Genomic DNA, 12,027 nt, shown 5'->3' with positions numbered 1-12,027 from the left:
ACACCTGTTATATTCAGCGCATGTGACAAATCACATTTTATTTGACTTGTGTGTGTTTGCCTATAGCTGCAGTGGTATTTTTGAGTAAACTTTCTAGTGAGCGTCATTATTCAGTCACTTCACATCATACAGATAGATACCTTAATTCAGAATTGAGAGGACTATAGTTTGTTTGGGGAGACCAGTAAATCTCTCTGCTCCCCCCAAACAAACTATATCCCTCTACGTTTTGAATCAAGGTATCTATCTGTATGATGTGAAGTGACTCTGAATAATGACACTCATTGGAAAGTTTACTCAAAAATATCATGAAAAACAGGAAATGTTGGCCTATACAGTCGGCACAACGTGGTGTATGGTTATATATGATTTGGCGCATTACACGTCTGTGATAATATAAGTGCAACATTATGTTAGTTTATCTTACTGACTGACTGACTGACTGACTGACTGACTGACTGACTGTCTGTTGCAGGAGACAGTCACATAACCACAGACAAAAACCCCGTTGTGCGATGGTTGTCACCAACAGGTGCTAGGAAGGCCTATGTAACAACTGCGTGATGAGTAACTCCGCCTGAGACCTGAACACTTGCATTAGCTCTAGCTCAGCAGGCTAACACTGTCTTGTGGGCAAGACCCAGGTTCGAACCCCGGTCACTCCCATTGGTGCCGTGGCCCAGGTGGGTCTCTGCGAGTTCTACCAAAAGCAGTGAAATATGATATAAAGTGAGTCTATATAACAGTCCCGAGATAAGAGGGGGAAATCAAACATGACTAATGCGATACGAGGTTCCAAGCCCTAACACACAGAGAAGTATCAAATTCAAAGGGCATCAAAGGTTAGACACCGTTAGAAGGCGGATACTCCTTGTGAAGTTCAGAGTGCACTGGCACAGAGTGCGGATGTTTTTTTACTCAAGTCTGTGCAGTCAGTCAGATGTGCAGCAGAGAGAGTTGCTTACAGTCGACGAGGGCCAGATCGTTGGGCACGGTGAAGTGACGGGGAAGGATGTTATGAGATGTACGCATGTGTTGAGTGATGTCTAGGTAGAGCAGAGCAGTCACTGTCTCGGTCTGCTTGGCATACAGTGTATCGTCGCATTTACCCCGATTGTTGTGCACTGTGAAGGGATACTAGGGGAGCTTCAATTTCACGACAAAACTGAGAACTTTCAAGATGAACGTTTACTGGAAACCCACGATCCTTCTCTCCCTCTGCCTCTCCAGTGCTGCCAACATGATAAGCTCCCACAACTGTAAAGGTAAGATCTGGGCCTGCATAAAAGCTCACATTCTATAATAGTTATGGCTGAAAATACGATGTATTATGTATACTAAGTACTGTCTATTCAGATGTAATGTGTAACAAATACTTTATTCTTGCTATGTAACTACTGTGAAAAAAGTGCCATGTATGTAAAATGTGTGTAGAATGTACATGTAACAACAAAATAAAAAGCTGGGGGGATCGATATGGGCCAAAAATTAATAAATAAAAAGCTCTGGGCCAGTTCAGGATGGTGCAACGTTATAAAATGTTCATATACAAATGTATTATGTAGAATAGATATAAATGTCTGTCAGATAGAATAGGGAATCGTTTCAGTTCTAATTATTACATTTCTATCTGAATGTTTCACCCATTGGACTTTGTCATTAACGTTCATCTATATTCTCAGTATTAACAAATGTCACATCAGGCAGGATCCATAGCACTACCAGAACATTCTGACAACTAGAACAAAAGCAAAAGGTTGCCCAATCAAAGGGTTGCAGATCATTCAAGATTGTAATGCTTGCAGAGTTGCATGGTTTTATTAGATGTGGATGCTAATTGCAGTGGTTTGAATTCCTCCAACGCATTACTCAAATGACTGCAGTTAAACCCCAGTTACAGATGTGGATATCCTTTTACATCTAGACTACAGCTACATTATGAATAGAATAAGCAGGTGTATGTAATGCACTGAAGTTGCTGTTTCCTCATTTTGATAGGACTTGCAGAAATGAAATGGCAGGGGTGGGGGTGACAAGGATTCAACTAAATGACTCACATTTTCTATTCCACACAGTTACGGGATTGCCTCTCTCCACCACTTTTTGAAATCTCAGGCCACATCAGTTGTTTTGGAGAATGTTCAATGTGTGGGTTAAAATACTGTGAAATTATGCATATGAATAATCCAAACTTGAGAGTATAAAAAGATTAGGTAAGCCTCAGAAGCCATTTCCTGTGTGTGTGTGTGTGTGTGTGTGTGTGTGTGTGTGTGTGTGTGTGTGTGTGTGTGTGTGTGTGTGTGTGTGTGTGTGTGTGTGTGTGTGTGTGTGTGTGTGTGTGTGTGGACACGTTTTACTATACTTGTGAGTTCCAAAAGTCCTCAGAAGTCCGCTAAAATTCTGACAATGTTTAACAAGTAAAAAAGTTATTTTAGGGGTTAGGTTCAGGATTAGGGTTAGAATTAAGGTTAGGTTTAGAATTGGGGTTAGGGTTAGGAGTTAGGGGTTAAGGTTAGGGTTAAGGTTAGGGTTAGGGAAAATAGGATTTTGAATGGGAATCCATTGTTAGTCCTTACAAGTATAGAAATACATAGCTGTGTATGTGTGTGTGTTCAAGATCAAAGAGACAAGCAATTTGGCAAATGACAGGAGTGGCAAGGAGTGGAACGTTAGCTAAAAAGACTGGTAAGCAGAGTAGGTTTCTACTAGCCTGGCCCCAGATCTGTTGACAGTGACTCAAATGCTGTCATTGTCAAGCTAAAAAGTCTGGTCTCACAGTAATCTGTTAGGCATGACAATTCTATAAGGACTTGGCAAGAGAGCAGAAACAGACTGGCTAGGTTTACACCCCATTGCACTCACCAAATCTTGCTGTGTCAGATCAGTGATTTCTTCAAGGAAAGACGAAGGGAAGTATTAAAACAGAGCCCTTGTCTACTTCCCCCTAATATAACGCACACAACTGACGGCCTCTGTTTGACTTTTGACCTTCCCTCACCAGACAAGCTCAGAACGTTCCATGTGGTCCGTGTGTCTGTCAACGGCACTGCATCGGTCAGCTGCCCCAACCTGACAGGCAAGGACCAGGAGGAGATGAGATTCCACCTTTACTTGGGCTTGGTCGAGGTTGGCAACCACACTCACGACAGTGCTCACAACCACAACTCCACAGAGACAGTGAGTCCTGTTGGGGAGGGTCTGGGGCTGAGGGTGAACGAACAGGACCATACGGTCAGTTTTGTCCTCTCTGGAATGACCACGGAGCGCGCTGGGGTCTATACCTGTGAGGGGCAACCCATGTACCCACCTCCCATTGAGAAAGTACAAGACGAGACTCAGACTGTGGTCCTGGTTGAAGGTATGTTTACTTCAAAAGGAACTAATCTATGCAAGCACACACAAATTCACACGCATGCGCGCAGGCATGCATGCACGCACAGTAGTTCAAAATGCTATATCTTGATTTAAAGGAATATACACTGAGTGTACAAAACATTAGGAACACCTGCTCTTTCCATGACAAAGACTGATCAGATAAATCCAGGTGAAAGCTATGGTCCCTTAATGATGTTACTTGTAAAAACTCAAGTACCCCAGGAGTATACTTAATCTGGATCTGTAAAACAATCCTTTGAAGTTTAAAACTCACATCTCTCTCTCTCTCTGATTGGTTGGTCAGCATACCAGTGCCAGGCAGGAAAGACTGTGGGATGTGTAGAGTCTAGAGTGGATGGTGTCCCTGTTTGGGCATGGGTGCTGGGGTTCTGGGTCACCATCCTCTATGGCCTGGCTGTCACTGTCATCGCCTTTGTCATCTGGGTAAGTGATATCTCGCTTCCTTTACTCAGAGAGATGGTAACTTGTCTTACATCCATGAGGTGCTGCCTCCTGAAGTAATCTCTCAAGCCTTGGCATAAATGCAATGCATAATGAACTATTTAGTCCAAGAATGTAATATGGAATACAGTACCAGTCAAAAGTTTGGACACACCTACTCACCTACACCTTTTTAAAAATATTTTCTGCATTGTAGAATAACAGTGAAAACATCAAAAAGATGAAATAACACATATGGAATCATGTAGTAACCAAAAAAAGTCTTAAACAAATATAAATATATTTTATATTTGAGATTCTTTAAAGTAGCCACCCTTTGCCTTGATGACAGCTTTGCACAGTCTTGGCATTCTCTCAGCCAGCTTCACCTGGAAGGCTTTTCCAACAGTCTTGAAGGAGTTCCCACATATGCTGAGCCTTTGCTGGCTGCTTTTCCTTCACCTTGCAGTCCAACTCATCCCAAACCATCTCAATTGGGTTGAGGTCAGGTGATTGTGGAGGCCAGGTCATCTGATGCAGCACTCCATCACTCTCGTTCTTGGTCAAATAACCCTTACATCGCCCGGAGGTGTGTTTTGGGTCATTGTCCTGTGAATAGTCCCACTAAGCGCAAACCAGATGGGATGGCATATCGCTGCAGAATGCTGTGGTAGCCATGCGGATTAAGTGTGCCTTGAATTCTAAATAAATCACTGAAAGTGTCACGAGAAAAGCACCCCCACACCATCACACCTCCTCCTCCATGCTTCACGGTGGGAACCACACATGCAGAGACCATCCGTTCACCTACTCTACCTTTCACAGACACGGCGGTTGGAACCAAAATTCTCAAATTTGCACTCATCAGACCAAAGGACAGATTTCCACCGGTTTAATGTCCATTGCTCATGTTTCTTGGCCCGAGCAAATCTCTTCTTCTTATTGGTGTCCTTTAGTAGTGGTTTCTTTGCAGCAATTCAACCATGAAGGCCTGATTCACGCTGTCTCCTCTGAACAGATGATGTTGAGATGTGTCTATTACTTGAACTCTGTGAAGCATTAATTTGGACTGCAATCTGAGATGTAGTTAACTCTAATGAACTTATCCTCTGCAGCAGAGGTAACTCTTGGTCTTCCTTTCCTGTGGCGGTCCTCATGAGAGCCAGTTTCATTATAGCGCTTGATGGTTTTTGCGACTGCACTTGAAGAAACTTTCAAAGTTCTTGACATTTTCTGAATTGACTGACCTTCATGTCTTAAAGTAATGATGGACTGTCATTTCTCTTTGCTTATTTGAGCTGTTCTTGCCATAATATGGACTTGGTCTTTTACCAAATAGGGCTATCTTTTGTATACCACCCCTACCTTGTCACAACACAACTGATTGGCTCACATGCATTAAGACATTTCACAAATTAACTTTTAACAAGGCACACCTGTTAATTGAAATGCATTCCAGGTGACTACCGCATGAAGCTGGTTGAGAGAATGCCAAGAGTGTGCAAAGCTGTCATCATGGCAAAGGGTAGCTACTTTGAAGAATCTCCAATATAAAATATATTTAGATTTATTTAACACTTTTTTGGTTAATACATGATTCCATAGGTGTTACTTCATAGTTTTGATGTCTTCACTATTATTGTACAATGTAGAAAATAAAGAAAAACCCTTGAATGAGTAGGTGTGTCCAAACTTTTGACTGGTACTGTATGTATTGAAAACACAAGTGATACATGGAGACAGTTTTATGCAACTACCACTGCATACATATACAGAGCTCACCCTACTCACTCTCCACCTCTTTCTGTGAATTTCATCTTCAGCTCAGACTGAGGAGAGTGAAGTGTTCCCAGAGCGACTACATGAACATCAAACCCAAAGCTCCACTCAGGGGGCCCAGGAAGAAGCAGGGGGTCCAGCATCCAATCAGAATGGGACGATACTGATCAGTCATCCTCAGATCAGTCATTCTCAGACAAAAGCAACACGAGAGTTGAGCCTTTATTGGCCTTTGAGAGCTGACTGGAGAAACAGACAAAGTTCTTTATGTAAATACGAAAGCTTGCCCTTCAAATGATGTGGTGTATCTTAGTCATCTTAGAAATGTGAATCAAATAATTATAGTCTGATGTAATATGATCTTCTGGGAAACTATTGAGAATGGAGTCTTGAAGTTGTGGGCAGCATACTATATAAGAAAATATCCCCATGCATACTGTAGAGAACGAACACACACGCCAACACACATCATTTGGTTAAGCATACAGTCACAGGGATATCCTCTTTGATTTGTAGTGGGCGTGTAGTGAAGAGGAAGACCCTAGCTCTGTGGTGAATGGGTCTCACAGGAAACAGTGGTTTCCGAATATGAGGGGACTGAACCACATTTTCACACACTCTCTCTGAGAGCCACTGATTGTCATGTACAGTATATGTATCAAAATAAGGGACTGCCTTACATTGAAACTGGCACACTGAATGACAAATCCCTGCTTGTCCTTTTAATGGACTAATACTTTGTTACTGTACTTAAGTATTATTCTTTTTTAAATCTAATCAAGCTGGTGGTTCAAATTGAGCATTCCCCAGCTACAGGCCTCTCTCAACTGTTTCAGTGTATTGTAATATTTTAGTTTTAACCATTGTTTACAGATTTTTATAGAACAACTTACAACTCATCCTTTGAGGGTTAACTTAACTCAGCCACGAGGAAACGGTAAAATACAAAAAAACTGCTGTAATGACAAAAACTAAAAAACACACCCATAGTATCATTTCCTGTCTACTTGGAGGCTTGTGTTTTGTACCATTGTGCACTAGAGTATGCATAAGATGGACTGCATCTTGATGTTGCACACCTTGCAGTTTCTATGTAGATAGGGCAAACGCATTAAACCAGCAGACTATTTTATTTTTTATTTAACCTTTATTTAATCAAGCTGGTGATTCAAATTGAGCATTCCCCAGCTACAGGCCTCTCTCAACTGTTTCAGTGTATTGCAATATTTTAGTTTTAACCATTGTTTACAGATTTTTATAGAACAACATACAACTCATCCTTTGAGGGTTAACTTAAGTAACTCAGCCACGAGGAAACGTTAAAATACAAAAAAAACTGCTGTAATGACACAAACAAAAAAACACACCTAGCATAATTTCCTGTCTACTGTTTCCTTGAAGCGTGTGTTTTGTGCCATTTTGCACTAGAGTATGCATAAGAGGGACTGCACCTTGATGTTGCACACCTTGCAGTTTCTATGTAGATAGGGCAAATGCATTAAACCAACAGACTATTACATGTTTTATTTAACCTTTATTTAACCAGGTTAAAGCCCATTGAGACCCAGAGTCTCTTTCTCAATGGAGACCTGGCAAAGAAGGCAGCAACAATCAATACATTACATAATTAAAACATACAACAATACAATACAACAACATGATCCAGCCTAATAAAAGCATTTACACTCCTCTGTAACAGAGTCTCCCATCAATATTTTAAATTCATTCAGTGGCACTAACATATCTAGATGAAGCATGGATTGTAGACAATTCCATGCGTCTGGTGCACAAGAAGAGAAGGCAGTCTTGCCTAACTAATACTGTGAATGTCCTGGGGACTTTAAGTAGCAACCACCTATCAGACCGGGTATGGTAACTGCTGGTAGTGAAGGAGCCCAGACTACAGAGGTAAAGAGGGAGTTTCCCAAAAGGGCTTTGTAGATGAACACATGCAAATGTATCTTTCTGCGCATATAAAGTGAGGTCCAACCTACCATTTGGTACAATGTGCAATGGTGGGTGAGGGACTTGGCATTTGTAATAAAGCGCAAGGATGCATGATAAACAGTCCAGTCTCTGTGAGACGGAGGAGGTTGCATGCATAAACAAGTCACCATAATCAATTACAGAGAGAGGGCTGTTTGTCACAATGAAACAGTAGCTACATACCAAATGGCACCCTTTTCTCTTTATAGTGCACTATTTTTATATTATATATTAAATTGGGTTTTTTCCTCCTCATCAATCTACATACAATACCCTATAATGACAAGGCAAAAACAAGTTTTTAGACATTTTTGCAAATGTATTAAAAATCAAAACTGAAAATCAGATCAAATCAAATTTTATTTGTCACATACACGTGTTTAGCAGATGTTATTGCGGGTGTAGCAAAATGCTTGTGTTTCTAGCTCTAACAGTGCAGTAATATCTAACAGTAATATCTAACAATTTCACAACAATACACACAAATCTAAAGTAAAGGAATTAAGAATATTTAAATATTTGGGCGAGTAATGTCAGAACGGCAAAGACTAAGATACAGTAGAATAGGATAGAATACAGTATATACATATATGAGTAATGCAAAATATGTAAACATTATTAAAGTGGCCAGTGATTCCATGTCTATGTATATAGGGCAGCAGCCTCTAATGTGTTAGTGGTGGCTATTTAACACTATTTAACTGCCTGATGGCCTTGAGATAGATGCTGTTTTTCAGTCTCTCGGTCCCAGCTTGTACTGACCTCGCCTTCTGGATGATAGCGGGGTGCCCGGGGATGCGTTGTGCAGACCGCACCCCCCTCTGGAGAGCCCTGCGGTTGCGGGTAGTGCAGTTGCCGTACCAGGCGGTGATACAGTCCGACAGGATGCTCTCAATTGTGCATCTGTAAAGGTTTGTGAGGGTTTAAGGTGCCAAGACAAATTTATTCAGCCTCCTGAGGTTGAAGAAGCGCTGTTGCTGTCTGTGTAGATGGACCATTTCAGATTTTTCAGTTATGTGTACGACAAGGAACTTGAAGCTTTCCACCTTCACCACTGCGGTTCTGTTGATGTGGATAGGGGGTGGTCCCTCTGCTGTTTCCTGAAGTCCACAATCAGCTCCTTTGTTTTGTTGACGTTGGGTGAGAGGTTGTTTTCCTGACACCACACTCCCAGGGCCTCACCTCCTCCCTGTAGTCTGTCTCGCCATTGTTGGTAATCAGGCCTACTACTGTTGTGTTGTCTGCAACTTGATGATTGAGTTGGAGATGTGCGTGGCCACGCAGTCATGGGTGAACAGGGAGTACAGGAGGCGGCTGAGCACACATCCTTGTGAGACCCCAGTGTTGAGTATCAGCAAAGAAGAGTTTTTTTCCCCTACAATTTTATTTTTTTCCCTTTATTTAACTAGGCAAGTCAGTTAAGAATGATGGCCTAGGAACAGTGGGTTAACTGCCTTGTTCAGGGGCAGAACAACAGATTTTTACCTTGCCAGCTCGGGGATTCAATCTTGCAACTTTTCGGTTACTAGTCCAACGCTCTAACCACGACACTACCTGCCACCCACAATGGTGGAAATTACAAGATTATGTTATAATGCTGTTATTGCATCAAATGGCGGTTTTATGCAACAGAATAAGGGGTTGTTAGAACCCTCATCTGTGTGTGTTCTACTGAGGATGGGCCTCTAGAAGATTTACGATGTCTTTGGGTGATACCGCATTCCAGAGCATGAGTTAATGTTTTTGTTCTATAAGGTACCAGGGATAGATGACTCCAGGGCCAGACCCTGGTCTCTACACAATGAGATACTATCTGCTGATGTGACTCATTCCATACATCTGTTGTTTGTCATGTAGACTGAAGGAGGATGGACTTTGCTATAAAATGCTGTGGCTCAAACCAGCTCATTGAGTTCTCAGTGATCACCTCCAGGGATGATTACCGACCAGCTCCATTACTGCAGTAATTAAATAATAAAGTTTGATAGATTTTTTAAAAACAAAGTCTCTCCTTTTGATTACAATAATTCCACAACTCTACCTTCACCACCTGGGGGTGGCCCGTCAGAAAGTCCAGGACCCAGTTGCACAGGGCGGGGTTCAGACCCAGGGCATCAAGCTTAATGATGAGCTTGAAGGGTACTATGGTGTTGAATGCTAAGCTATAGTCAATGAACAGCATTCTTACATAAATATTCCTCTTGTCCAGAAGGGATAGGGCAGTGTGCAGTGCAATGGCAATTGCATCGCTTGTGGATCTATTGGGGCGGTAAGCAAATTGAAGTGGGTCTAGGGTGACAGGTAAGGTAGAGGTGATATGATCCTTAACTAGCCTCTCAAAGCACTTCATGATGACAGAAGTGAGTGCTAGGGGGCAATAGTCATTTTGTTCAGTTACCTTTGCTTTCTTGGGTACAGGGACAATGGTGGACATCTTGAAGCATGTGGGGACAGTAGACTGGGATAGATGTAATAAGTCCGTAAACACTCCAGACAGCTTGTCTGAGCATGCTCTGAGGACGCAGCTAGGGATGCCGTCTGGGCCGGCAGCCTTGCAAGGGTTAACACGCTGTTGTGGAAATTCTTACACAGGGACACGCGAAGTCAATCTTAAATGAATCCTTGTTTATTGTCAGCGCGCTGAAGAGGTTCCAACCAACTCAATGCACCATACTACAGTACACATGTTAACCAGGAGCTCTTCTTCGGCAGACCCAGCAGCTGTCTTATATATGGCTATACACAGACAAGTTATATTTGCATGATTTAGCATAATTAATTAATCATTACCATTTTGTTTCATTCATGTGACCGACCAATACTGTTTCATAACATGTGACAGACCAACACCTCACGAGGCTTCTCCTCTCTAAGCTGAGACTTTGAAACTGAGATATCTTTTGTTTGTTCTCAAAACAAGGTCTGGGTGTACTGCCAAATCAAATCAAATTTTATTTGTCACATACACATGGTTAGCAGATGTTAATGCGAGTGTAGCGAAATGCTTGTGCTTCTAGTTCCGACCATGCAGTAATATCTAACAAGTAATCTAACAATTTCACAACAACTACCTTATACACACAAGTGTAAAGGAATGAATAAGAATATGTACATAAAAATATATATGGATGAGCGATGGCCGAACGGCATAGGCAAGATGCAGTAGATGGTATAGAGTACAGTATATACATATGAGATGAGTAGTGTAGGTTATGTAAACATTATATAAAGTGGCATAGTTTAAAGTGACTAGTGATACATTTATTACATCCATTTTTTTATTATTAAAGTGGCTAGAGATTGAGTCAGTATGTTGGTAGCAGCCACTGAATGTTAGTGATGGCTGTTTAACAGTCTGATGGCCTTGAGATAGAAGCTGTTTTTCAGTCTCTCGATCCCAGCTTCGATGCACCTGTACTGACCTCGCCTTCTGGATGATAGCGGGGTGAACAGGCAGTGGCTCGGGTGGTTGTTGTCCTTGATGATCTTTTTGGCCTTCCTGTGACATCGGGTGGTGTAGGTGTCCTGGAGAGCAGGTAGTTTGCCCCCGGTGATGCGTTGTGCAGACCTCACTACCCTCTGGAGAACCTTACGGTTGTGGGCGGAGCAGTTGCCGTACCAGGAGGTGATACAGCCTGACAGGATGCTCTCGATTGTCTGGCCCGGCAGCCTTGCGAGGGTTAACATGTTTAAATGCTTTACTCACGTTGGCTGCAGTGAAGGAGAGCCCGCAGGTTTTGGTAGCGGGCCGTGTCGTTGGCACTGTATTGTCCTCAAAGCAGGCAAAGAAGTTGTTTAGTTTGTCTGGGAGCAGGACATCGTGGTCCGCGACGGGGCTGGATTTCTTTTTGTAGTCCGTGATTGACTGTAGACCCTACCACATACCTCTCGTGTCTGAGCCGTTGAATTGCGACTCTACTTTGTCTCTATACTGACGCTTAGCTTGTTTGATTGCCTTGTGGAGGGAATAGTTACACTATTTGTATTCCGTCATGTTTCCGATCGCCTTGCCCTGATTAAAAGCAGTGGTTCGCGCTTTCAGTTTTGCACGAATGCTGCAATCAATCCACGGTTTCTGGTTGGGGAAGGTTATAATAGTTGCTGTGGGTACAACATCACCGATGCACTTGCTAATAAATTCGCTCACCGAATCAGCGTATTCATCAATGTTATTATCCGACGCTATGCGGAACATATCCCAGTCCACGTGATCGAAGCAATCTTGAAGCGTGGAATCAGATTGGTCGGACCAGCGTTGAACAGACCTGAGCACGGGCATTTCCTGTTTTAGTTTCTGTTTACAGGCTGGGAGCAACAAAATGGAGTCGTGGTCAGATTTTCCGAAAGGAGGGCGGGGCAGGGCTTTGTATGCGTCGCGGAAGTTAGAGTAACAATGGCCCAGGATTTTTTCCGCCCGGGTAGCACATTCGATATGCTGATAAAATT

At 42.4% G+C, this 12,027-nt stretch overlaps 1 protein-coding gene across 1 annotated transcript; it reads left to right on the top strand.

Annotated features, from left to right (window-relative positions):
- The first annotated feature begins 916 nt into the window (after positions 1-916).
- Positions 917-7,112, top strand: LOC106574316 (T-cell-specific surface glycoprotein CD28). Its single transcript, XM_014150154.2, has 4 exons — positions 917-1,265; positions 3,002-3,358; positions 3,680-3,819; positions 5,640-7,112. Exons 1-4 carry the CDS (start codon positions 1,181-1,183, stop codon positions 5,760-5,762), a joined length of 705 nt encoding a protein of 234 aa, XP_014005629.1. The 5' UTR covers positions 917-1,180; the 3' UTR covers positions 5,763-7,112.
- Positions 7,113-12,027: the final 4,915 nt, after the last annotated feature.

The sequence above is a fragment of the Salmo salar genome, chromosome ssa16 (genome assembly GCF_905237065.1).
Source record: "Salmo salar chromosome ssa16, Ssal_v3.1, whole genome shotgun sequence".
NCBI lineage: Eukaryota > Metazoa > Chordata > Actinopteri > Salmoniformes > Salmonidae > Salmo > Salmo salar.
The sequence above is the reverse complement of the archived record's forward strand: the minus strand, read 5'-3'. Positions and strand labels throughout refer to the sequence as shown.

Excerpts from the sequence above, each read along its gene's own strand:
- LOC106574316 (XM_014150154.2), top strand. The coding sequence starts at position 1,181 with ATGAACGTTTACTGGAAACCCACGATCCTTCTCTCCCTCTGCCTCTCC. Across the intron at positions 3,359-3,679 it reads GACTGTGGTCCTGGTTGAAG|CATACCAGTGCCAGGCAGGA; the intron begins GTATGTTTACTT and ends TTGGTTGGTCAG. Across the intron at positions 3,820-5,639 it reads TCATCGCCTTTGTCATCTGG|CTCAGACTGAGGAGAGTGAA; the intron begins GTAAGTGATATC and ends TTTCATCTTCAG.